The 26,912-nt window shown below is 39.1% G+C and overlaps 1 protein-coding gene across 1 annotated transcript in view; it reads right to left on the bottom strand.

The window, feature by feature from the left end:
* MYO3A (myosin IIIA) overlaps positions 1-26,912 on the bottom strand; it is a 115,224-nt gene that overhangs the window by 14,463 nt on the left and 73,849 nt on the right. Inside the window, 13 exon segments of the mRNA XM_050324826.1 lie at positions 2,585-2,723; positions 4,227-4,919; positions 4,921-5,146; positions 6,295-6,418; positions 8,841-8,927; positions 9,578-9,740; positions 11,236-11,347; positions 13,368-13,573; positions 16,570-16,647; positions 17,268-17,347; positions 19,760-19,889; positions 21,605-21,693; positions 22,272-22,425. Coding sequence (XP_050180783.1) covers positions 2,585-2,723; positions 4,227-4,919; positions 4,921-5,146; positions 6,295-6,418; positions 8,841-8,927; positions 9,578-9,740; positions 11,236-11,347; positions 13,368-13,573; positions 16,570-16,647; positions 17,268-17,347; positions 19,760-19,889; positions 21,605-21,693; positions 22,272-22,425 — 2,281 coding nt within the window.

Raw genomic sequence — 26,912 nt, 5'->3', positions numbered from 1 at the left:
TTTATCAGAGGAAGTGGTAAGTTCTCAAACTGCGCAATAGCCACCTACCCACAGACAAAGGCAGGCAAGCATTCCTATCCAGCACACAGCTATAAAATACAATTCACATGTAATGGCTGCAAAACAACATATAAACCTAGTGAAGCTGATGAACAAGTGTATATAAATGTAAATGATGAAAGTAATTACAAATAGATAAATACCACATGATTTAAAGAACATCTAAAGCTCAACAATCCCAGCATTCATAAAGGTAGGACAGCAAAAGTAGCTGTAGAGGGAAAGCTGCAGTAAAAGCATGTCCTTCTGTAAATGTATGTGTGTAAATCCTATTGTAACACATAAGGTAGGCAAGAAGATAGGATTTAATAGTGGATCACCACTTCTATCTGCTTCACTTTAGCATAACTGTCTGCAGTATATTACCTCAGATATTTGGGGGTTTTGGCAGTTATTTTACTATATTGCATTCAGGAAGAAAGCATGAACCAGAATGTTGGTAACTCCTGTGTTTTAGACATTCAAATCTAAATGAACTGAACACAGGCATATTGTTACTTAAATATTCTCTACATCTAGTTAGATCATGTTTGTTATAATAAACATCTACTTAAGACAATGCAGCTTTGTGATAGAGCTCTCTAATGCTTGGGCTCCAACTGTCTTGAAGGCAGGCTGGGGAATTCCTGCAGTGTATTTTCTTGCTTTAGTATCTTGTGAATTGGTCATAGCTGGAAAGAAAGAGTTTTCCTGTCATGGGCATTATGTTCAAATGTAGGAAAAGGAAGTTCACATTCCACATCAAGAAGGGTTTTGCAGTGGAGTGGTTACCACACTTTACTTCTGGAAAACTTCTGCATTGTGACACCACAGAGGTTTACAGCAGCACACCATTTTCAGACATAAAGGGAAGTGAAGTGGCTGACTGGTCACCCCTTTAGACAGGGTTGGAGACACAGGTGACAAACACTGGTGTACTTTTGTCTCCCACAGAGCTACTTGAATTATTAGCAGTGCGAAGCATAGACTTCGCTGCATTTTGCACATGGCATGAACATACTGTTACATTTTTCATCTGGTTTACTTGTGGAAGTGATGAGATCTAATTTGTGTATTCATTTTCCTTCTATCTACCTCTTTTCCCTAGCTTCTGCAGGAAAATATATTAGAACCAAGAGTTATTTTCCCAAATATGCATTTTTAATTCCTCAGGTGTATCTTGTCAAAAGTCAGCAATATGTAATAGAGAACTCAGTACAAACCCATTAATGGCAATCACAAACATTGCTCTGCCCTTAATGAAAGGTCATGGCACTTAGTTTTCCCTTTCCCATTTCTTTTCTTTTGCAGACTCTGGTCCTGGAAACAGGTTAAACTACATAGATTATCTACCAGCAACCAGTTTACACTTAGAGGTTTAGCATTTGTAAACTCCAAGCCCCTATTTTAGCAGCTTTCCCATACGAGAGGACTCCAAAGTGGGACTGAAGTACTTTGAGAACCTTTTCAATGTATTCATGGGAACAGAAAGCAGTTTCATCACACATGACAACTAAATTCAAATGGTATGATAAAAATAGCACAATTATCTCTGGGCAGTAAGAGACAGTCCTGGATCTTACTTGTTCCAGCTATGCAGAGGTGAGCAGAGGTCCTCCCCAGAGGCAGTGCAGCACAAGCCCTGCTGCAGAAATGGAGACCCACCCAGTTATCTGCCACATCTGCCCTCATCTTCCTCCACAGCTATGGCCCAAGACATGGACTGAGGAAATTCCCTGTAGTGTCTATTCCACCTGAAGAGGCTTGAGCAGCTCAATCAGCTCTTTCTGGTCCTCTCAGTGGGGCACAGGCCTTAATGATCCACATACTCAGAATTCCATGTCTTCCACCTTTATTCTCCCAGTACTCCTCCCCAGTGCCACCTAAGCTGCTCCAAGTGTGCTTGCATTTTGGGAATCTTCACTGCCCACGTTAACTGGAATATAAATAACTTTTGAGTCCTCTTAAGTGTGTGAGTTAAATGGATGACGAATATTAATAAAACTTTACTTGCAGTTTTAAGAACATACCCACCAACAAGGGTAGGAGTTACAGGTTTTGAATAACCTCAGTTGCATTTGTGGATAGCTAAAAATTTACTCAGCATATATGTAACAACCTTTTGTTAATTGTTTGACATATTACCTAAAAAACTGTTTTGTTTTTAAAGCATAGTCCCATATCCTACCAATAGCACACACAGTTGAGTGACACATGAGTTAAAAAGCGCCAATACAGAATTTTTACCAAATAAAAGTATTCCTAGAGATTCTATGTCTAGGTCTCACAAGGATTCATTCACCAACCTTAAGCAGCACTGAGACAAAATTGTAAATACATAAATTCCAACCAGACTTGGATATTTCTCTGGAAACTGTGTTCCAGATGTGTAATGATATGAGGCTTAATATACTGCCTGAGTTATATGAGAAGCTGTAACTAACTCACTGCTAGATCCCTGGGCTTTAAAAACATGACTAGGAGTTGCTTCTTCACAGTCCTTTTCACAAATGAAAATTCTGCTAACAGTAAGGTTAAACATTACCTGGCTGACAAACATGAGAAGACAGACGGCCATTAGCTTGCTTATCTTTGGAGAGCATCACAGGTCTCAGCTGATGGGACAATATCATTTCATTCAGTTTTTGCTGCAATGCTAAGTAGTCTTCGGATAATTTTGATATCTGAAAAATACATCAAAGGCCTTTATATTATTGTAGAAATAATTATAAATGTTCCAAGGTAATCAAAGGTAAAAGAGTGGACTAGAGAATTAATTTAAAAGGTATTGCTCCACCTACTGCAGTGTAGGAAGATGGCTGAGGGTAAAATTAGAGGAGACTAAGAATTACAGGATAAAATGCAGCTGATACTCCCCAGATAGAATGCAGTTGACATGCTCCACAAGACCTCCCCATACCATAAGCACCTGCTATGGGGGATGGAACAGAGGGTTGAGCAGAGTGAACAAACTGTGGCCTCCCTCCACAGAAATTCCTGCAGGGAGGGGGACATGGTGGTACTTTGTAGTTTTCAAGACTGCATAGCACCTGTCAGCCAAGGGAGATAGATGATGTCCTGTTGCCGAGCCAACAACTATGTCGAAATCCCTCTCCTCAGATGAACTTGGTTCTTTAAAGCCTAGTAGTAACATCAAAGCACATCTCCATCCCCAAATTACCCACCTCTAAGGTCCATGCCATTGAGCATGGACCCTATATTCTTTTGATTGCATCTTTCAAAGAGAAGCAAGAGAATTTTACGCCAATCCAAAACAAAGGTATTCATGACTAAAGTCACTCAAGCTCCACCTAATCATAAAGAATTAGTATAAAAGTCAGCTGAGAATAGGAAGAAAATGGGAAAGACTCCACTGAATCTGCTGGGATAAGTTGACAGGCTGTTCCTGCCTTCTCCCCCTATAGGGACAACTATGGCTAAGACCTATACTCTATGCTTGCTGAATATTGCTATTAGGAATAGAGCTTGCTTTATAGCATAGTATATTGCTTTAAATAAGTTTTTGCAGCCAGATACTGTCTCTGGCAATCTTTGAACCTTATTAACCTGTTACAATTTGTACTAATAAAGAGTGCTATTCCAGAAACTATGTTAGAGTGAGCCCTTTACAGGGGCTAGCAGTTGCCAGCTGTGGATAATATGTTCTAATAAAGTGAGAAGACTCACTGAGGTCTTCTCCTAAAGAAAAGTAAAACCAAAGACACATAGGAAACTCCACACCAGTCCTGCAGCTACTTCTTATTGGTTCACATCTGTGAGCAGATGGTGCCTTGCTGATGCAAGATTGCTTCTACAGCTATAGGCATACTTCTCTGCACATGTGCAAGTCCTGGACATCAGCACAGCAACTTTTAGTTTCATTTACACAGACATTTCACATTTCAAAAAACAAAGGTAAAGTTTTAACTTAAAAACTTTAACTTACCTTAAAAACATTTAACTTAAAAACATTATTTTTGCCAGTGCTCTTTGTCTTTTCCTCCTTCCTGACAAGGTTATTTTCTCTTGCAGACCAAAATATGCATTTTTATAGAACACAAATGACAAAATATCTGTCTTAGTCTAGAGAGCAAAACCTTTGTGCCACTGAAGCCAGTAAAATACCTTTGCCATTCTGTCATTGCCAGAGTATTTTCCTCAACATACCTTGCTTACAAGCTTCTTACCTGTCGTGAAAAGGCTGCCAAATCACAAGCCTCTTTCTCTGAGTCTCCCTTCAGTGTCTTAGAGTCTTCAGCCTGTGTACTGGTGCTTTCCCTACTTTTTGTTTTTTGGGGGTTGTTATTTTGAATGCATACTGCTTCTGTTGGATCCTTTATAGTTTTCTCTTGACTTTTGCAGGGTAGTTTCCCTTCTTTTCTGAGTTGTCCCCTCCTTCTGTAACCCCTGTAACTGCTCTGAATAACCACTGCTGCCTTCTCTTTGTCTTCTGAACCTTGTTTTTCTGCCTCAGCTTGCCTTCCTGAGCCTCTTCTAAGTGACTCTCTTCTCATAATTCCTTTACATCCTGTAGGCATCACTGCTTCATGCTTCAGGTTGTTTCTTTCCACATCCCTGTCGGTCCTGGGGTGGATCACAGCAGATTCTTGATTTTGCCATTTTGCACCAAGTGTGTCTTGATTATCTTGATCTTGCTGGCGACTAGGTTCAGCTTTGATTTTGAAAGAAGATTTGCTGGGTAACTCTTCCAAAGAGTCCTGTTCTTCACCCTCGCTACTATGTTCTTCTGCAGGGTTCTGCTTCAAAGAAGCTGCCTCTTCTTCAGTAGATGTTTTTTGTTGCTCCTGTACGTTCCCTGTGTCACTGTACTCAGAGCACCTGCTGTCAGTGACTGCATCAGCTTTATCTTGACTCTCCTCAGTTGCTGTCTTCTTCCAGTGCATCATTTTGAGCTGGCCGCAGTTGTGCTTCAAGGAATTCCACAGCAGATAATTCATCCTCTGCTATGATAGCTGCTGCTTCTTTCGTTTTAGAAAGGGTACACTTCACTCCAATTGGACTTTCCTCATTATCTTGAAGTTCTTCATCATTTTCCTTCTTGCTAATGGATGCTGCATTTTCAGTTTGTTGCTTTCTAAGTGATTCCCTGGATGGAACAGAGTTTTGGATAAAAATTATAGCTGAAGGAAATGAAGAATAGTAATAACTTTACAACTACCTTTGGTGGTCTTTGTGTACTAAATGGCAATTTGATACATTGCAACACAGGAAAGATTTAGTGCATATAGTTGGAATTAAAGATTGTTGTTGTTATTATTATCTGTTAAAGTGAAAAGGGACAATATATTATTATTGTTATTATCATCATCATCATTATTATCATAATTACCTCTTAAAGTGAAAAGGGACATTCCTGTTAAGTTTCAGAGAAAATTGCGAGGGAGACAATCTAGGCTGTGTGAAGGCTGATAAAGCAGTAAAGAATTAATTTAAATGTTAAGAAAAACATAAGGCACTTTTTAGCATCTCAGAAATATATAAATACACACAGTCCTAAAGGTACTCATGAAAGAAAACTGTCTCAAGTCACACTAGGAATGCAAGAAGAGTGATCCTGGGCATAGGTCCAGGTCATATTGAAAAACATATTCCTTAAACTGTTACTATCAATAAAACTTCAGTGCCAGGTGAAATCTGTCACCTTGTTCCTTCCCCTGAAAGACTCTGAGCTCCTTCACAGCTGTTTGCCACTGCTATGGACTAGTTTCCACCTATTTAAATTCTATCACTGAAAAAATGATGGAGATGAGCAAAGTGCTACTAGTTCCATTTCAGAGATTGGGACATTGCAGAGATATTTAGAATGTGATTCATTTCACCTAATTTGCAGCTGTTTGATCTGAGCAAGACAACTGGGTTCGTTCTGTCATCACTTATGCTGATCTCAAACAGTGGCTTAGGATGAGGAACAGTTCCTTGCAGACATCTATCTCACTCTTGTCTGACCACTTTTATGATGAGCTAGTTCCAAAAAGAGAGTCATCTACAGTTTCCATTAATATTACAGGTAAGCACAGTATTGTTGATCTTTCTCCTACATATGCCTTTATTCTCTGGGCTTGAAAAGATGATAAAAACAGTTACTGACATGAAAAACCTCCACATAAATGTACATTACCTCTGCCTACATATCTAGAATAACACTAATTTGTTTCACTCTTAGCTTACAATGTTGTTATTCAGTAATTACTGGAAAGGGACACATTTGAGTGACATAAGAGAAAATAACACTACCTTCTGCTTTTGAAGAGCTTCCTCTCTTTATATCCTCTGTAGTGAGACTGAATTATTATCGCTGATTTGTTTCTTGTCTCAGTTAGTTCCTTCCTCTTCTTCCTGAGTAAGTATCCTCTGGCAACTGATAAAATTGTAATGCAAAACAACAAACAATGGGTGTCACACACATTTCAGAAAGTCAAATGATAACAGCATTAAATCAAAGCCAATAAGGAAATACAGACCAGGGTGCCCATTATGATTATGTTTCATCTGAAATTATTATGTCCCTCAAAACTTTTTTGAGATTTTAGAAAGCTGTACCCATTCTACATGAGGATAAAAACAAGCTCTTTCCTCATATTGTGCTAAAGAAAATACAGGAAGATGCAGAATGAAGCAGAAGCATAGAGCTACAGAAGTGCCTCTAGAACACAGTACTCTGAGCTTCTTGTACCTGCTTTGCCTGATTCAGGCAATTGATTTGACTCTGTATTTTATTTCCCTAGGAAATGCCTGATAATCAGCCTATAGAGATTACCAGGCTGTCAGCTGGCACAGGCTTGGAATTAGATGAACATTCAATAGATCAGAGAAAAACTGAAAATTTTATAGCTCAGACAGCTCATGCTCCTTCTGCAAAGACTCATTATTCAAAACGAAAAATCTCAGCATGAAAGATGTGCTAAGCTCCACAGTAACCAGGTGTACTGTGGCACAGGAACTTGCTACTTGTGCTTTGTGGGAGGCACAGGTTAAAGTCTCTGGTCTGAACCAGAAATAAGGACTTAGACGTGGGTCTTCCCTGAGACAGGTAGGTGCTAATAAGTCACCAGGGCCCTAATGCAGTTGCTGGCACACTGGTATCTAGTGCCATCTGAAGTGCTCCAGGATAGCCAAGGCATCTTACGTGGAGCTGGCGGAAAGAATAAGATAGGTGGGACTTTCTGGAGAGGGAAAGTTGGGTGAACAATTTGGAATAAAGCTGGAGGCCAGGCAGGATAACAAGGGCACCTCAAATTACACTAGATATCAATATAGGGGCAAATGAGCTGAACATTTGGTGGTTTTGAAAAAAATGGATCAAACTCTAGGCTCTACTGACTCTAAAAGCAGTTTAGACACCTAGGTCACATTTAGACATCTACAATGAAGTGTCTTAATCAGAAACTGAATTGCATTCAGAATGTTGCTTCAAAAATTTCTGAACTTGCAAATAATTTCCTAATGGGAACTGGCACTGTTTCCACAGTGCTGTGATTTGGACAAGTCTGCAATTCCAGGGATTCAGCAGAAATCCACTAATCCCTGGCAAAATAAAAAGGACATAGTGTTTTGTCAAAGTATTTATTTTGAACTCTACTTCCAAATGCAGTACCAAGAGTATGAGGATAGAGAACTTTATGGTGCTTTAGATATCCTGCAGACATAGTAGATTATGGGAGCTCTTACTCCAACTGTGCTGAGAGTCCTTTGCATCACAGGAAAGGTCAAGCTCACTTAAGAATGAGAAAGGAGCATAAGGAGTCTATTTTAACACATTCATATAACTTAGTGCTCAGTTTTATGTGCTTTAGCATTCCTCACTCATAACCTAGACCAACCTGGGCTCCACTAGGTGCACTCATTCAGAAATACCATATAAAAGGATATAAATTACACCTTAATAACTGGATATAGGGTAAAGAAACCCAAATACTTATTGGAAGTAGCACAATTGGGTTTTATATTGCAGTCTGACAGGGCCTTAGTGCAAATTGTAAAGCACTTGGAATACTTACAGAGTTTCTTGAACTTATGAGTCAAGTCTTATCCCATTTTCATACAAAACCAACTCAACAGAAGTTATTTTGAAACAAATCAAGTTATGTTGTCAATAGACATGCTAATATGAATTACATCTGGTCTTTACAGACTTATTCTGGTTCACCTTTGAAGTTTTCTGATAACTTTGCTATGAGGTACTAGCTGTCTAAGCTTTGTTTCCAAACTGAAAGAGGAGTTTTGCATTGCTTTAGAAATAAATGGGGGTGCAGGGGAACTGAGGGAGATAAGTAAAAATGGACTTCCATTTTGTCCTGGCTTCTCATGCACTGAAAAAAAGTTGAAATGAAACTGCAGACAGGGCAGAGAAGGTGGGCAAGAAGAAACATTGGGGATACCAACAGAGCAAAGTGGTAAATTCATACTTTTGCATTTGCTAAATATCCTAATATAATTGACAACTTTCAGATGTCCAGTTATTCTCAGTGCTTGACTGGATTTTATGCAGGTTTTAGATTGTTTTCTACACTGATGAAGTTCTACCAACTGCAGTGAAGTGATCTTCAGTACACACTAGCACTTGCATTTGAGCATCCCACTTCACAGATGTGGAAAAACCACTTTAAGGTACAGATAACAGAATACAGTGATCCATTTCAACCAGTGTACATAGATAGATAATAGATAAATTATACCTCAGAATGTTTAAATGAGCATAGTCACTCAGTGTAGCTAGAATCTGGATCAACATATTGTGAATGGATACCACAATAAAAGCTACAAAAGCAAACAATTCTTACTTGCTTGAAATCTGGTAAGATATTCTTCCACTTTTTTATTATGTTTTGCATTTTTATATTCTTTACGAGCAACAAACCCCCTGTAAGCTGAAAAGAGATGTCAAAAGTTAAATAATTCACTAGGTACTAAAAATGCTCTAAGAATAAAAAGTCTGGAATTACAGACCTCTATTAAAATATTCATAAATATTTTGCAGCATTTATCTTTCGATAAACATGGCAAATGAGCACAAATAGTAAATCTACATAAAAACTACATTTTCTGGTAAGTAAAGTTATTATGAATTAGATGAATACAAAACATAAGAGAATCAGAATGTAAAACAAGATGATGTTTGAAAGTATTAAAAAATTCAGTTGATGCCTCCATCAACTGGGTAATTGGCCTTATTATCTAGGACAGTTAATACATTTTATTTTCATTATTATATTATACAACCTTGTCAGTGCATGCCAGAATATTATTAATAACAGTATCATCTGTGCAATCACATCCTTCCATTCTTAAAATTGCCTTTTAAATGTAACACTGAGAAATGTAATTTCAGTAAAGCGATTGTCATAACCTGGTTAAAAGAAATTTTTCTTCATAAGAACAGATATCACCAAATGTAAGATACTTTGTCAAATGTAACAGCAGGAAAAGAGCAAAATCCACATTCAGCATACACAGTCATCTATCAACCATACACATGCACTAGCTTTAAGCAAAATGTTAAATGTTTTAAAGCTGTTACCTGACTGTATTTTAATAGCACTTTGCTCCCTTTGTTCCTTTATCTTTTTGTATCTCCTTGAACCTAGCCACCCTCTGACATAAGCTTGAATCAAAATAATCATGTCAACTGTCTCCTTCCGCATTAAATTTAGCTGCTCCACGTGATAGTATTTGAGGAATACCTTAAAAAGAGTAGGCAAACAAGCAAAAATTTTAGTTACCCTCCCAGGCCCTGTATTCACTCAACCCATTTAACATAACAAGAATTACAAGTTGGTTTCAAATGATGAACAGACTCTTCAGCTGTAGTACCTAAAGGATCATTCTTGTTAGAGATAGCATTTTCATTGTTCAGGATATTGGTTTACCTTACTCTGCCTTTCAGCATCTCTAGTCAGTCCCTTCTTATTCATGTTTTTGTGGGAAGATGTTTTTAAGTTCCAGTGCAAAACTTCAGCCTGTAACTAACTATAAATCAAAAGAATGAGGCTGATAGTTTTGCTAACCTTACAAATCCAATGCATGTTACATAAATATGATCCAAACCTGGAACCTTCAATCTGTCCACTTTCCAATTTTAAATCTAAAGCATTGTTTATTTACTAAATTGCTTTTATCAAGCATGACACTCATATAAGCCCTGAAAAACTAGTCTAGCACAAGGGATAGCAACTCATTCCTAGTGTATATTAGGATAAAATAAAATGTGTAGAAAGACTTGTTCAATTAAGACAATAATTATGCTTATTTCGCAGAATTCCCTCAGTCATGACCATTTGTTGGTACAGATACACTTTAACCCTAATTAAAGTAAATATAACCTCCCATCCCGAGATATGATTCTTTTGACTGTGTGTTGTCCATTAACCTCACTAAGACAGCAGAGGGAAATAAAGGCTGAGGCAACTTCATGGCTTCTGTCCCATGTATCCAGGAAGATGTCTCAGAAAAACAGTTGTTTCTTCTTCATTATGGTGATTTCAAGCAGTTTAGGATCCATCTCCCTATTAATATCCTTCCTAGCACTTCTGTTACAGTAGCAAATAAAGAGACTTGATGCAATACTTGTCTGATGCTTCTATTTCTCTGTTAGATCTCCTGAAATCTATCATTGGGGGTGGGTGGGTGTCCCTCTCTGGCACACTGGGAAGATTAGTGCACTAGAACCAAAACCAAATGTATGGGAACAGATGCGTGTTTCTCTCAAAATAAAGTTTTCCTTCCACTTGACATAAATGGGATCATCCTGCTGTCTCTTCTTATAGTGCTCAGCAAAGTCTGCCACAGCAGCCTCGAACTGGAAAGCCTGGAAAGCCTGGAAAGTCAGGAAAACCTGTTTGCTGCAGGGAAGTATAACTTTTTTTACTTAAGAAAAGAAGCTTGGACTAAACTTACTGGGATCCACACTAAAACATTTTTTGAAAGAAAATGCAAGCAGTATTGTTGTCACATGCTGTTTTGCACTGTGGCCTCACTAAAGCTGGTGAGAATTTTAACCCTTTACAGGTTGAAGATTTCAGCCAGGTATCAGGGAACAATACCCAGCAAAGGGATTTTGTTTTTTAAAACTAATAGAGACCAAGAGCTACTCCAACCAGATGAGTGAGAAAACAAGTTGCTTAATAAGTTAACAAGGGCATACTGCAGTGATGCTGATACAGTATATTAAAAAATTACTTTAGTTTTTCCAAGAACCCAGTTGTCAAGGCGGGCTTTTTCCAATATGGCAGCACAGGTTTCCGGGCTGACTGGAGGATCGTCATTTGTTTTATAACAGATGAGGTAATACCTAAAGACAAATGCATGATTCTTTATTTGATTAATAAAGAGCAATATATGCAAAGACATTTAAATAATAAAAACAGTTGCATGAAAGAAAATATAGCCCTGAAAAAACTAAAACAACATATGAAAGAAATTGCTGTGATTCATATGCAGTACTGAGAAACTCAATCCAAAGTGGATGAGTGACATATTGCATGCCCTGGAGGGTTGTTTAATTCTATATCAACACCACAAGGTTTTAAAAAGTCTGCAACCCAAGTAGAGTACTGCACTAGTACTTTCCTGCTCTCTGCATTCCGTGAAGGTGATTTCAGTGGCAAAATAGACATATTTTAAAAGCTTTTCTGCCTAAATTATATTATTTCATATTTAGAAATATTATGAAAATTTCATATCTTATGTCATATGCTAGACCATCTACCTTTGAGATGCATCCCAGCTCGTGCTACCTCCCTGGATTCAGCTTTGCAGAACCTTTTGGAACTGTTATGTTCCATGTCTGTTATGTCCAAATAACAAATGTTATTTCCAAAAGTGCTGTTATCTGTAAGCATTCAATCTGCCAGACTCATTACTCAGAATTAATTCTGATTAGGAAAAGAGGTCACGATGCTCATGCATAAAAATCACCTGTAATACGTCAGCTCAGCTGCTGGGTAGGAAAGTTCTTGTTTGTTCCAAGACTTTCCAAAATGCTCCATAACAAAATTAACCATACCTATTTTGTTTTTTTTAATTCAAGAAAATTACATTAATTATGTGTGTATTCTGACTGTACATTCTGCTTTTTTTCTTGTTATTCAGCCTTTATAACTAAACCTTGGGTTTATTGGCTTTAAATAATGGTAACAGTTTGCTCATGGAATAATAAAATGGAGACAATGTCAATCCCTCCATTATCACCTACAGTGACAAGCCCAAAATAAGGGGGGCACACTCTCTGGAGAGCTACGCCATTGTGTTTGCTGCTTTCCTCTCTTTTTTACCTAAAGCTTTTTTTGTTATTGTTGTTGTTGTTTTGGGTTTTTTTTGTGTTTTTGTTTGTTTTTGGTTTTGTTTGTTTGTTTGTTTTGTTTGGTTTTTGTTTTGTTTTTTGTTTTGTTTTTTTTTCATATAGAGCAGTCACCAAAAGCCATAGCAGATCATGGTGTGGTGACAACTATCTTAGCAGATCGTGGTGTGGTGACAACTAACTTTTCCCATGCTTCACTCTTCCAAAAGAGCAACAGTCCCAGGATTATTCTGTCCAGAAACAGTGCTATAAAAACATCCCTTTGTTGTTCCCCTCTTTTCTCATGCACCTGTGGCACTCTGCTAATAGCTCTGTTTCTAGTGCAGTATTACTTTTAAGTGCTTCTGTCTGAATGGGTATTGCTTGATTCTTCCCAGTTTTGATCTCCATTCCACACATCTCTCAGGGTCTATACTTGTAATAGAGACGTGCAGATTTTTGGGGCTGAGGAAGAGATAGTTAAAGGAATTTTAATATCATACTGAGTTCATTACTCTTCTTCTTAACAAGTGACTAAAAAAACACGTAGGAATTATATTTTAAACAGAACTATGCACTTAATGAAATTTTCAGCCCTAGACTAGCAATACCGAGTAATCATCTACCCTGCACAAGCAGATGCTGCACAGTGCTGAAGGCCAGGAGCTAGAGAAATTGTGGTGTTCTTTGGATGCTGTGGCTCCAAATTTTTGGCTTTAATTTGAAGTATTACGCTTCTAAACCTCAAGTCTTTGAAAAAAAATGTGCAGATTATAAGCAAGTAAAACTTTACTGAAATGCACAGGGAGCCTGAAAAATCATCCTGAGATGCATCATCTTGCCCTACACATCCAAAACAGGTCACTAATCTTGTGCCTGAACTAGTCTTTGTCATCCAGACTATAATCCTCTTTGTCACAGGAAATGCCTTTGTATTTTTTCTTAAAAGATCATGCCAAAAACACTGCTAATGCTTAAAAAATACTGGACAGCAATGGTAGGAGAGAAAAGAGCTTCTTCACATCAATGTTACCTTTTTATGAAGTTAGCAAATAGTATACGGTGTGAATAACCCTGTCTTCGAATTCTTGCTGTCTCCAGAATTCCTGTGTAACGCAGCTGAACTAACACTTTTTCTTTGTCAAACTTGTTTGCCTGCCGGTCATTGTTTGGCTTGATGCACCTGACGAAATGAGGCTGTCCAACAACCATTTTGGATAACAAATCCATCAGAGAATACTGCAAAAAAATAACAAAAGATCTGCCACCAGGATATTTATAGAACTTGTATATAGGTCCATGTGCAGTTGAAATTTTATTTCATACGATCAGAATCATGTCCATTTATATTTCACTAAGCTGGTACTTACAAAGTACATGAAGTAAATTACACAGCAACAATTCTAGCTTTGGTAAGATCTCTAAGTTACTATTTGAGAGAAACGCTGATTCCAAATAAATGTACCAAATTTCACTCAGGATATTCTTACAAACTTCCATAATGTCCAATATATGATGGAAAGTCTCCTTACGCTTATTTGCTTACCTTGGAGCTTTGTTAGGTAATTATAGCCCATTTCTTCTTTTTCTTGTTGTCACCTATTTGAGGACCCTTCTTCACCCAGGATGTAAATCATCCATCTATGGATGGGAAGTGGAACAGCAGCATGCCAGTAAAAATTTAAATCCCTTCATTAGACTGGAGGAAAATAAGGGGACCCCAGAAGAAGGGCTGCTTAAACTGCTCTGATCTTGGCACATCCTGTTCATTGTATAGACTGATGAGATACTATAGCTGCCCTGCTAAGAGGAAACTTTTGAGGAGGGCAAAACTGGAAGTACACAAAATCACAATTTTGAATTTTTTTGCAAATCACAAAATTGCATTTTTCCCACCTCACCAGGGTACCAGGCTAGCAGAGGAGATGCAGCTTGTAGCTCCCCATGCCAACTGAGGGGAATCTGGCTGTAAACAACCTTGACTGGTGTTGTGCAAAATTGCTTCGTGGGAGGATCTTATTAAAACACAAATGAATAGACTCAGTCCTCAAGATTCAACCTGACTCAACAGAAAGAAGTAGCCAGGAGGTAATGCTGTTCAGCAGTAGGTTGGATACATGAAACCAGTGTAGGACGTCAAGAGCCATATGTTTCCTATTAAAATGTGCAATTCCATTCTGGACGGAAGCTGCATCCTGCAGCAAAGTGCTTAATTAGCTTCATCACTAGTGTGCCAATTGAACACAAACAAGTAGGACACGCTAATGGATAATTTTTTTCCCACGCAGTCTGAGGTGGCATATGCTTTTCTCAATCACTCATAGGTTTCTGTGTGTGAACAAACCAGTGGGGCTGAAGCTGAATCTTCATTTAGGAGCATTAGCTAGCACGATCTGAGCACGGATTTTCACTAAAGAAAATAGTACCAGAAAAGTGTAAATATAATTAACTCATTTGCAGGCTATGATGCTCGATGTGCATATGATGCAGGCTATGATGCTCTGATAATGCACTGAATCACAGACATTAGGTTTGAATGAGATTCAGTATTTTTTCCATCTAGAACTTTAGAACACCTTGCAGCTTTGGATTGCCATGATACTTAGGCTGAAATGATCTTTTACAGTCCACAAAGCTGTGCAATTGTATCTACTAAACAGAGATATGGCTCCTTACTGTTCTGTCATAGATGTAAATGAACTCTTATGGGACAGAGAATCATAGAATATGCTGAGTTGGAAGGGACCCATCAGGATCATCAAGTCCAACTTCTGGCTCTGCACAGGACACCCCAAGAATCACATCCTGTGCCTGAGAGTATTGTCCAAACCCTTCTTGAACTCTGTCAAATGTGGTGCTGTGACCACTTCCCTGGGGAGCCTGTTCCAGTGCCTGCCCAACCGCCCTCTGGGTGAAAAACCTTTTCCTGATATCCAACCTAAACCTCCCCTGACTCAGCTTCAGGCCATTTCCTTGAGTCTGTCCCTGGTCACAAGAGTGAAGAGATCAGTACCTGTCCCTCCACTTCCCTTTGTGAGGATGCTGAAGACCATAGTGAGGTCTCCCCTCAGTCTCCTCTTCTCCAGGCTGAACAGACCAAGTGACCTCAGCTGCTACTCATATGGCTTCCCCTCCAGATCCTTCACCACTGTTGTGGCCTTCCTTTGGACACTAATAGCTTGAAGTCTTTTTGATATTGTGGTCCCCAAAACTGTACACAATATTCAAGGTGAGGCCACCCCAGTGCAGAGCAGAACAGGACAATCCCCTCCCTCACCCGGCTGTTGATGCCTTGCCTGATGCCCCCCAGACACAGCTGTCCCTCCTGGCTGCCAGGGCACTGCTGACTCATATTCAACTTGCCATCAACTAGAACCCTCAGGTCCCTTTCTGTGGCACAGCTCTCCAGCTTCTGGTTTCCCTGTCTATACACACAACCAGGGTTGCTCACTTGAAGGTGAAGAATCTGGCACTTGCCCTTGTTAAACTTCTTACTGTTGGTAACTGCCCATCTCTCTGATTTGCTGAGGTCTCTCTGCAGGGCCTCTCTGCCTTCGAAAGGGTTGACAGCTCTTCCCAGTGTAGCGTTGCTGGCAAACGCACTTAGTATTTCTCCGAGTCCTGCATCCAATTCGTCACGAACATCACCTCAGCCACTTTATGGTTTGCCAAGACAGATAGCTAAGTAAGAGTTGGAAATTCAGAGTTGAACTCAAGTGAACCAACTGTGTGCACCACTTTGGAGGAAAGAATGCTCTTCACAGCTACTTTCTATTGCAAGACCAGCATCACAGCCAGCGTCTGGGAAGGTCCAGAGAGCTGCTGAAGGAGCCACAAGGATTGACTCACGACAGCCTCTGAGCAGTGACCATTCTCTGGAGCTCCTGCTTCCAAGTAACTTTGCCCTTTTTCTTAAACTCCTAAAGAAATGCTATACCATTAATGTTCAGCCTCCCTTTATCTCCTTGGTAGAAAAACAAGCAAGTGAAAGATTAATATTGATCATCATACATCATCATGACAGCCATGTGGCTGTGTAATCAAGTATAACTAAAGACAAAACATCACAATCTTCTCTAGATATTTATGCTGCACAGACCACTGCACCATATATGCAGTTCACAAACTCTAAATGGATGACTGTTGACTCTAAGTAAACCGGTGCATTTCAAAAGGTGAAAGGATAAACATTTACTGTACTCTAGAAATCTATATTAAAATATTTGATATCTTACTCTAAAATACGAAGCAACTGTCTGTGTCTTCATGCTGGTTGTCTCTCTAGGATGATGTCCAGTATCTCCTGCTTCATTCTATAGAGATGAAGAAAGAAATCATACTTTTTAGCTCTAGTGAGCCTGTAGCACCCTTCCAATGCCACGAGAAGACACCCCTCAGAGAACATAAATAATTAAAAAAATATTCTAAGCGGCAAAAGTTACAGCATGATCACAGCACAAATCAATTACACCAGTACGTTACATTACTTTGCTACACAATACACGAACGTTCACACACAGAGGGCACAATGTGATAACAGAGCATCTAATAACTGCCACAAATAACCTGACAATGTCTGAGGTCCTTTTAGGTATTCCATCATCACTGTTATTTTGGTAGTTCCCTATGGAACATGGCTATACTCCACACCAATATTTTAATTTCTCTTTTTGCTACAGTACAGCTAGGAAATAATGGTGGTTTTTTCCCCTGAAGTTTTTATAAAACTATAGCCAGAAAGAAGGGAAATGTTAGGTTTTTACCTCACGGAAGGAATATGAATTGCACAACACAAAGATATCCAGCTAAACAGAAAAGAAAATAGGAGAGGGAGAAAAACCAAGGAAGGTTTTAAGGTTTTAATATGAAAACCAGTATTGCCTTTCTAGTTTAAATTAATGTTCAGTGCAGAATCACAAAATTGTTTTCTTACCTTTGTATGACTTATTGTTTTCTGGGAGGTCCACATTTGGTAACTGATTGTAGTTTTGCTTTTAGTGTGTGCCAGGTTACCTATGGGAAGATGGAAAAAAGCAACCTAGCAAATGTTTACATCTCATCTAAACTAAAACTGATGCTGCACCACCTTATTCATGTCCCCATTGTAACCATATGATTAGAAAGGTTGTTCAGTTTTTCAGGGTATGTCCTTGTGTCCCCTTTCACCCTTGGAACAAGCTTTGAAGAAGTTGCATGAAGATGAAAAGGGATGATTTTGCTCCTTCAGCTCATATGCCATCTACTAGATCACAAAAAAAACCCAGACTGCTGCAGAAGGCAAGAAAGATACCTCTTTAGAGTATCCATGTGGTTTTACTCAAAGATTGTTATTGTACTACTATAGTTCTAATGCTACATATATATTAGTTAAAAAAAATAAAGTGCTAGCACCCTTCTCTGGACCTGAGGGCAAGTGACATGGCATGACTCAAACAGCTAAACACCATATTTCACTACTCTTTTAACCCCCCTGGTAAAAATAACGTTGTGTCCTTCCACAGAGCTTGCTGGAAACCATTGCTGGCCTGTACTTTCTCTTGCTGTGTGCCTAGGTATCCCTGGAAGGCAGGTAGCTGAGATGATCCAAAACTGTCCCATTCATCAGAATGGACAGTCCTTTAGGAGTGTTTCAGCTACTGTTCTCTGGCTCTGTTTGGTTTGCTAACACAGACATAGCCTTAAGACTCTAACCTTGAAACACTTAATCAAGCAATACCTTCACGATGACTTTGAAGGACTAGGTGCATTGGCATGGTTTACACAGACACTTGTCTTCTAAAGGAATAATGAAAATTCTTCTGAGCTTTCCATCACGTCTCTCTGTGTTGATAAACCCTAACCAGTGCTGCACATTGTCACTGCTTCTGCTAATAACAAAACTCCTCTGGGATCTCACTCTCCACTGGGAGAGACTATATCTTCTGTGCTCAGCTGCTATCAGTAAAACGTGGGTAAGAGCTGGAATAACAGCTGCAAATATACGGCATGGTGAGCTAATGCATCACATATTATGTGAAGATATCAAGGGCTAAGCCTCCTTTGGGTTCAGCTGAATATTACAGGGTGGGAAGGAAAAGGAGAGGATTACTCACACCTAACTTTATCTATCTGAAAGTGAGGTGTCTACAGGAATCCCTACTGTATCCAGTGCAGAGAGGCACATTCAGAGAGATTTTTCCTGTTCTACGAGAAACACCTGAGATAGGCAAGATGGGCTGAACTCTGGGTAAACCTCTACAATTTCACTGATTCTAGATGAATAACAGATCAGAAATCTAACTTTTGGATGGCTACAGCTGGATGGTTTTGGTCAGTTTCAAAAGGCTTCACACAGTGTTTTACAATATTTAACAAGAAGACCAAAACAGCCTTCAGAATTATCTTGCAAAACATTAAGACTTGAGATCAGTTCTTGGGACCATGCAGACCCTTACTTTGACTCTACAGAAATTATTACTATCTTAGCAGATATCCACAAGTCAAAAAGTTCAGGCAAGGACATTGAGCTCTGTGCTTTCCCAGGAACACTAACTTAATATAGAACTTCAAGACCAAATTTTGCATCCCATGAGCAAAGCTCTCTTTGTGAAGAATAGAAGCCTTGCCAAAACCTTGGTTTCTGCAAGCTACAATAACATTTTAGGGAAATTTCCATTAGACTCTTCAAATTTAGCTTTTCTGATCTGCTAGAAACACATCTCCCATGTAGTTGTACAAGGAAGTTAAGCTGTAAAGTACTAACTGTATGGCATCAATGCCATCACACAGGGAGTACTACAACACAATAAGAACCTGGTTGTAAGGAGACTTACCCATCACCCTAAAATGGAGGTAGGACACTTTGCAAGGACATAGTTCAACTAAGATGCAACTTAGGAATAATTTCTGTAGAACCAATCTTATTCCTCCACCTCAACTTATGAACTCTTCGAGAAAGGCTTACTACTAGGACCTCATCAGTCACCTATTGTAAGGGACTAAAAGAATGAGTAAATTGAGAAGTGTGTCCTCACTCTTTGCAGCAGATGTTAAGAGCCCCAACCTTCATTCTCTAGTATTTTAGGGATAAATTGCACTGAGACAAAACAGGCAATTTATATATATGCCATGCCCAAAAAAAGGCCAATGACTTACCTGATCTCTTCTGTTCAGTCCTCAACTCAAGAGATGCACTCCACTCCCTGTATTGCTCCCCTACCCTGAAGAGAGGACCCTGAAAGAAGTCTCTACCACTTCCTTGGCACTTGACCAGACCAATCCCTCCCCTGCAGCTTGAGATGGCTGGGGCTCCATTCTGTATAGATTCTAGGGTTGGAAAGTTAAGCCACAGAGTGTGTAATGTCATCAGTGAGTAGTCATATGAAACCTAGCAGTGTTCATCATGAAGGCTAGAGAAGATTAAGAAGATTACCACAATAGCAATACCTGTTTTTGTAAGAGGATGGGTTACCAGCTGTCGCGTCAGGTTGTTTTCAGATGATCGCAGTAGCAGTACAATATCAGCTGGCAGAGTGTCTCTGTTTTTGGCTAGGAATCCACTTGCATTATATAGAACCTGTTTAAAAAGTGCATTTATGCATCTTCTTGGTTTTTGAAAAGCAATTGTAAATTTAAGCATTCTGGCATATGGCTTTTAATATATGAAGATACACAGATAGTTTTTCAGCTATCAGGCTCACTCTTGCTTGCAGTCTTTTTTTTGATCACTGAAAGTTCTAACTTTTCAATACTGAGAAATGATGCAGATCACTAAAAGCAAATCCATCATTTCAAAGTAGCTTGAGACATTTATTTTCCCTAATGCACATATGTTAACAGTAGCCTTAGCCAGCATGGATTTATCAGTAGGACAAGTGTATTGTAGTCCTCCTTTACACGAGTACATGTGTAAATGCACAATTAACAATGCACTTGATTTCAACCATATCACACAGGATTACCCACATTACTGTACAATCTTTCTGTGCTATTCATATTGTGCTGTACTGGACTTAGGACTTACCACTCTTCTTACAGATCTCTGTATTAATTGTAGAGGAAGTTTGCAAAATCACAAACTGCATTTTGGCAATTGAAATCTCTCTAAAAATTCCAATAATGGTGCACCTAACTCAAAATGTAACTCCAGGACTCTATCTCAATGATGCTGTAAAGGATCCACAAGAAAACCTGACCTGTCACAAAGCGTAGAAGATACTGGCATGCTTAATGAAGACCTCTCACAAAACAACTCAGTAAGAGTCTTCAATTAGGAAAAAGGCTTGTAAAGGAAGAGTTCCACAGCAAACAAGACTAGGAGTAAAGCACTTACATTACAGCAATGGAGACACAAGTTAGGAGAAAATTCCTAATGAAAAAGCTTGTTGAACACTGGAAAGGGATGATGGGGTACTGGTGTAATCCCCATCTTCAGTGGCTGGTAACAGGAATGGTACAGGGAGACCTGACTCTCCACTCTTCAGCCATGAGATATGCTATGCTGGTGAAGTACAATTCAGCTGGAGATGAGGTTCAGAGGAGTTACTGCAGGCTCTTTGTAGCTGACTGTCTTACACAAGGCGTAAGTTGTTTTCCATCAGCTGATGCGTAGTATTTGCCTCTTCCCAGGCCAGCTGCTCCAGCACTACACAGACTCAACATGGTTTACTATGTGAGGCATCAGTGCTCGCTCTGTACCCTTTAAAAGAGCTCAAAAGGAGGGAGGAGCTCCTGCTTTCACAGAGCAAGGTTCACGTGACCAGCATCATCTTGCAGTGCAACAGCAACTCCTCCTGAGTTTGAAAGGCACGTGCAGCAAGTGGAAGGCAAGACACTGCTCATCAAATGAAGCAGAAAGCAGGGCCTGCACTACCCATCTGGGCGATGACAGTAGTACAGAACTAAGTAAGGCGCATGGGGTGTAGGAGGAAGTAGAAGAAAAGAGTGGGATCCTGATTAGAAGCAGTGGGAACAAGCATGGACAGGGCTTTGAGGAACTAAGAGGAAGAGCACTAAGTTGCATTATGTAACAGTTGTGTTTTAGATCTTCTATACTACAGCCAGTTTATTTACCTGGTGACATTTAAGAAAAAATACACTCCTGATATTGCTTTTTTACTTTTTTATGAGGGATAATAACTTTTCAATTTACTTTTGACATGTAAGGCATCACCAACATGCCCATGTCAGGCCTGAATAGGTGACAGTTGAGAACCAACCCAGCTGACCTCTTCTATTTTCTTCCAGCTCTACCACTCAACAATCCCCAACTACTATCATCAGGTCACTTACCTTTCCTGCATAATGATAAATTCCAAAGGTTAGATCTACTCTTTTGGGTCTCCAAAAATATTTTGACTTCAAATTATCCTCAAATTTTTCTGAAAGGAAACACATAGCTCATCTTACTGGAGTTACTGTACAATACTTTTCTTCTGAAGCTGTATCCCTCTAAGTATATTGCCTTACTTCTCTGGCAATGCAGAGGCACAAAACAGACACTGATGTTTTCAAGGACATCATGGTCTTGTAACAAAAGGCACTGGATAGAGAATATGGAAGCTCTTGGACAAGTTATTTACTTCGTACCAATTTTTTTCTGTGTGACCTCAGAAAATCATAGAATCATTAAGGTAGGAAAAGACCTCTAAGATCATTGAGTCCAACCATTAACCCAACACCACTGTGATCTTTACCTTTCAAACCCTGCAGCTAAAAAATCCTGAAGGCAGGAGAATTTGAAACCCGGATCAGCAACTTAGATTCATTTGTAATCTTAATGTTTCTCTATGAACTTCAAGGACACAACCATCCCTACATGCATGTCTCCCTCAAACATACTATGACACTGGAATGGAGGCTCACCAAAAACATAACTAGTATGAAGTTTAAACTGTACATGTCAAACAGAAATCTAAGAGAAAACGAGGCAAGACTGTGAAATAAATCATATACTTACCTACAAGTGTCTGATCTGTCGCTTGTGGGAATCGACTTTCCTCATCCAGCAGAGACAATAAACCCATTGGTTTCTGCAGGAACATATCTAAAAGGGGTCTGTTGTCCTCATATTCTATAACCCTTGCATCCACACCTTCATAAAGGTATTCATTCTGTAGCAAGCAACAGAAGGCATGTTTTGTCTGTGTATACAGAACCACCTCAGGACATAATTCACAAACTGTTAATTGTAGGAAATGAAAACTACATTAAAAATTATGCCTCAGGACTAAAGACATCAAGGTTTTGCAGAAACAAATGTCAGTTGAGATATTTGCTTTTGAATATGTAAGTTCAATATTTCCGTGGCGTATTTGGTAAAGAAAGATACTTTCCAGGAATAGCAAGAATTAAAAAAACAGAGTTGAAGAAGATATAGTGTTTACAGATGGAGACCTGGGGGTCTAGTTACTTCCCTGGTCTGCAATGTAGAAAATATTTCTTAACTATTTAGAGCTAGATTTACATTCCCAATTCATTGTTCACATCTATGTGATGTGCAGTGGCCAAGATTTACAAAAGTGACCACAGATTACAACAGCCTTACTTGTTTGATCACCTTCCTCAAAATGGAAAGAAGAGGAGAAGGTGCACATACTTTCTAATAATTGAAGAATTGTATACATGCGTTCTAAAAATTAAATAAATTGGCTTAGATTTGCCTCTACCTCATTTTCATTCCTTTTAAGGAACTAGGGAAAGGTAATCCCCAAGATTTGAAAACAACAGAAAAGCTGGTGGGGCAGGGTTTTTTTGTTTGTTAGGTTGGTTTTGTCTGGTTGGTTTTCTCCTGAAGACTACAAATATCTTTGGATTTCCACCAGACTGAAAAGAAAAGGATAACAAGTGTTATGTCCACAGTGTGTTGTGATGGTTTTATCTTGAATATAATTTAGATTATAGCTGAAGAATACAAGAATGACCTTCCTTAATCCTTTAGCAAGGCAGAGGACAGGCATAGATTTACCAAGAGAAGGATGCTCTAGGGCCTGCCACACCTCCATTATGTTTGCCTGCATTACATAAGAAATAGCAGTTATCCACTGCACGGTGCTCCCATTTGTAGTAAGTCTGCCATCAGTCCTGTGCAGGCTGTACTGTGAAACACAGCTAAGCCTTTTGATCTACTTTAAAAATCATCCCTCTGCCAAAGGATAGGACTTCATAAAGGTATTGTGTTCATGTATGGTGTTAACATCACAGGTTTGCTATCCTGAATTCATTGTGAGAAGAGTGTCATCAACATGAATGATGGCTAATATTAATGAGTTCAAAGACCTCTAACCCTGAAAGACCTCTCCTTATGTGTCATTCACTTGAGTCTGAATGAGTGAAGAAGGCAATACATTGAGCATTTGAAAAAGAAGTTAACTACCATATACAACAGAAAAGCACATGTTGTTAGATTTCATACCTCTTAGTCTCTAAACCAGAGAGAAAGAGCAGAAGGGATAAAATAATAACACTGTCCTGGACATACAGGCGCAAATAAACAAATCTGCTGATCCATTTGAAAGACGACATGAAATATATACCCAAACCCTTCCAGTATCTAGATAGATCTAATTTCCCAGGACACTTTTCACTCTAAGGATATGTTATGGCTCAGGTTCATGCTGTACAAGGGTGTACTCAGTAAGAATCTCTCCTACAGCCCCATGAGGGTTCCTCATCTGAGACACGTAACATTAACTTCATTCATGTCTGCCCTGAAGCAGTGGACAGGTAGAGTTTTGCTTTTTATTTTAATCAATGACCTGAGTAGCAAGACACAACAGAAGAGTAATAAATGTATCACCGATAGAGGCAAAAAGTTAATTATATACCTGTAGGAGCTGGTGGTAGAAAGGGAATGAGTCTGTGTTATCTCCTAAAGACAACACCAGAGTAGGAGCAGCTTAACCAAGGGCTACAGCTGTACTGACACACAGATGTTACATTCATGGAACCAACTGTTACTGCTTAGGATTATCAAGACTACACTTATCAGTGGAATAAGAGAAAGAGATTGCTCAGGGTGAATCTATCAGAAGAGAAGAGCGTTTCTGTGACACTCAGGCATCGTCCAATAAGCTCTCACAACCAACTTGTCTAATGATTAACTTTTTCTAATGCTTGTGAGAGAGGCTGGTTTAGAGAGCTGATAAAAGTGTTCTCCTTGAAAAAGAAAGGAGCTCTGTAGTAGCTGTACTAAACTATGCTGTAACAGCAACATCTGCTCCCATCACTGCCTGGCCAGCATGCAGGGCCTGACCTCCAAGCCTGCTGCGTATGTGACCATTCAGACTTTTGTGTCTGCACCTCGACAACTGAATGAGTGTCAGCCAGTGCTGATAGTTCTGGCAATGCTGCCATCTGCCCAGTAGGATACGGAAGGAGTTCACTCCATCACTTTCCATGGGCTCCTGGAGGATGGCTGATAACCCAGTCTCCCAGGCACCATTGTGACAGATGATTTAGAAATGATACTGTATTACATTTTTTAATGCAATGCTGGTTTCAACCATGTTATTAGGATACAAGCAGAAAGTATAAAAGCCTTGATATGCACATCATAAAACTGTAATGAAATAGATCTTATTTGAATTAATAAGATGAATCAGCTACAGGATTTTATAATCTCCCATGATATTTTGTGACAAGAAAGCTCTGTAAAATAGCTGCTGATTGAAATTCTAAAGCATAATCCATTAGAAAGTATTCCTGTGGATGGGAGGTCAAACGGAATAACTGAGTTACACTATTAATTGGGCTCCCATCTCATCTCAGTATTGAATGGCATTTTTTCTGTGATCAAAACTAGCTAACATTAGCTTGTGCAACCTGATTTCACTTAATAACAATGAAATATTAAATGCATTAGGAAATGGTCTTAATGTTTAATAATATAATGGCATTTTGCTGAGAACATGTTACGATGACACTTTCGTTTAAATGGGAACACCAGAGACTTATTCAGAATGAACCTTTTCCAGCTTAAAGCAGAAGATTAAATTGTCATAAGAAAGTAAAATAAACACTACATACATTTAATGCAAAAAGTATCATCCTTCCAACTGACAACAAACCTGCCATTTTCCAAAATGTTTTAGCTATCACTGTTACACCTTTTACTTTTTATGGAGGAATCACAAATGAGAACGAAATGGGAAGGTTGTCTTGCTGGACAATGTGACCTGCAGATCCTGGAACTGACAAAAATGTACTAGCATCAGTATCTAATACGTAAGGGAAACATCTCGAAGAATGGCACTGAAGGTCCAAAAGTTCTGCTTTGCTTAATATTAACCAAAAAAAAGCTTGTGCCAGCGAGACTGGTGGACATATTAAAGTAGCGACTACGTTGAGAGCCCACATTCTCTCCTCAGTGAGTAGAAACAGGGATACAGCTATTTGTCTCCATTGACTATTGGGAATCTACACTATCTTTTCTTAAGCTATACTACCCACCTCAGTCTTTCTGTTAAATTAGGGAAAGAAGATTGCACTCAGGCCTAAAAGCCTTTATTCTTAAATGCAAACATTAAGTCAACAATAAAGAATAAATTCCCTTCATTTGACTTCACAGACACTCTGCGCTAGCAGACACCCTGAGCCTCAGGTTGTGACAAGTACCATTGTTCATTCCTACAATTCCTGTCACTACTGAGGCCGTATTTTCTCAGGCCACACTTCCATGGAAAGCAAAACTGTGAACACTTTTCAGATTCAGATACAGAAAAGAAACCACTAACAATGGTAAAACCATATCACCTGCAAAACTGAAAGCAAAGTTCAACCCTATGAGGTTAACTTGCCCTGTGACTTCATTGCTCAAGTTGCCCAAACTTCTTCACCTTCTCCAGTGACATAATCACTACTTATTAGGTTGACATGGGTTAACTATGAACTAAACTATATTTAACTGATTTAGGCTTCGACTTCCCACTAGATATGTCAGATTTCCTCTAACTGTATGTGATAAGGAATTGAAAAAGGCAAAGCAGGGAAAAGAAGGAAGAAACAATGTGCCTATACATTTTACTTCTCTTGAGGGAAGTATGAAATAATTTAAATTTTTCAGTCTTCCTTGAGTGGATCTACAGGGTGCAGTGCAGTGTCATGTTACAGATTTTTGAGGTAGCACAGAACAATCTGACATGTCTGTCTGGCCTTGCACAGGGCTGTGAAGAGACACTATCCTGCGTCCCCAGCGACAGGATTGCTATATCAGCAAAACCATCAGCTTGGGCTAATGAAAAGTCAACACAAAGGCCTTGGTGGCTGCTGGCATCAGCCTTCCTGTAAACTTAACTAGTGTCTTTTAGTGATGGAGACACAAACCCTTGCATGTAAAGTCATTTGTAAAGTCAGGCAGATACATCAGCAAACTGCAGGGGCCATCCAAATGTTTGGCTTTTACATAAGTGATACACTGTATCATAAAAAAGATCAAATTCAGTTGTGTGATTTTGAAAATATTTCCTTTTTTTTCCCTGTATAGAACATTTAGCAATTATATTTTCTTTCAAATTGCTTTCTCTTATTTGTGTGCAGGGAGGGGTAGGCTTGTATTTACAATTAAAGTATATTACTGGTGTTAACACAGGAGAGTCCTTGC

The sequence above is a fragment of the Myiozetetes cayanensis genome, unplaced genomic scaffold, assembly GCF_022539395.1.
Source record: "Myiozetetes cayanensis isolate MyiCay16 unplaced genomic scaffold, myiCay2020 scf1, whole genome shotgun sequence".
Lineage (NCBI taxonomy): Eukaryota > Metazoa > Chordata > Aves > Passeriformes > Tyrannidae > Myiozetetes > Myiozetetes cayanensis.
Note: the sequence above shows the minus strand (reverse complement) of the source record. Positions and strands in the feature narration are given on the sequence as shown.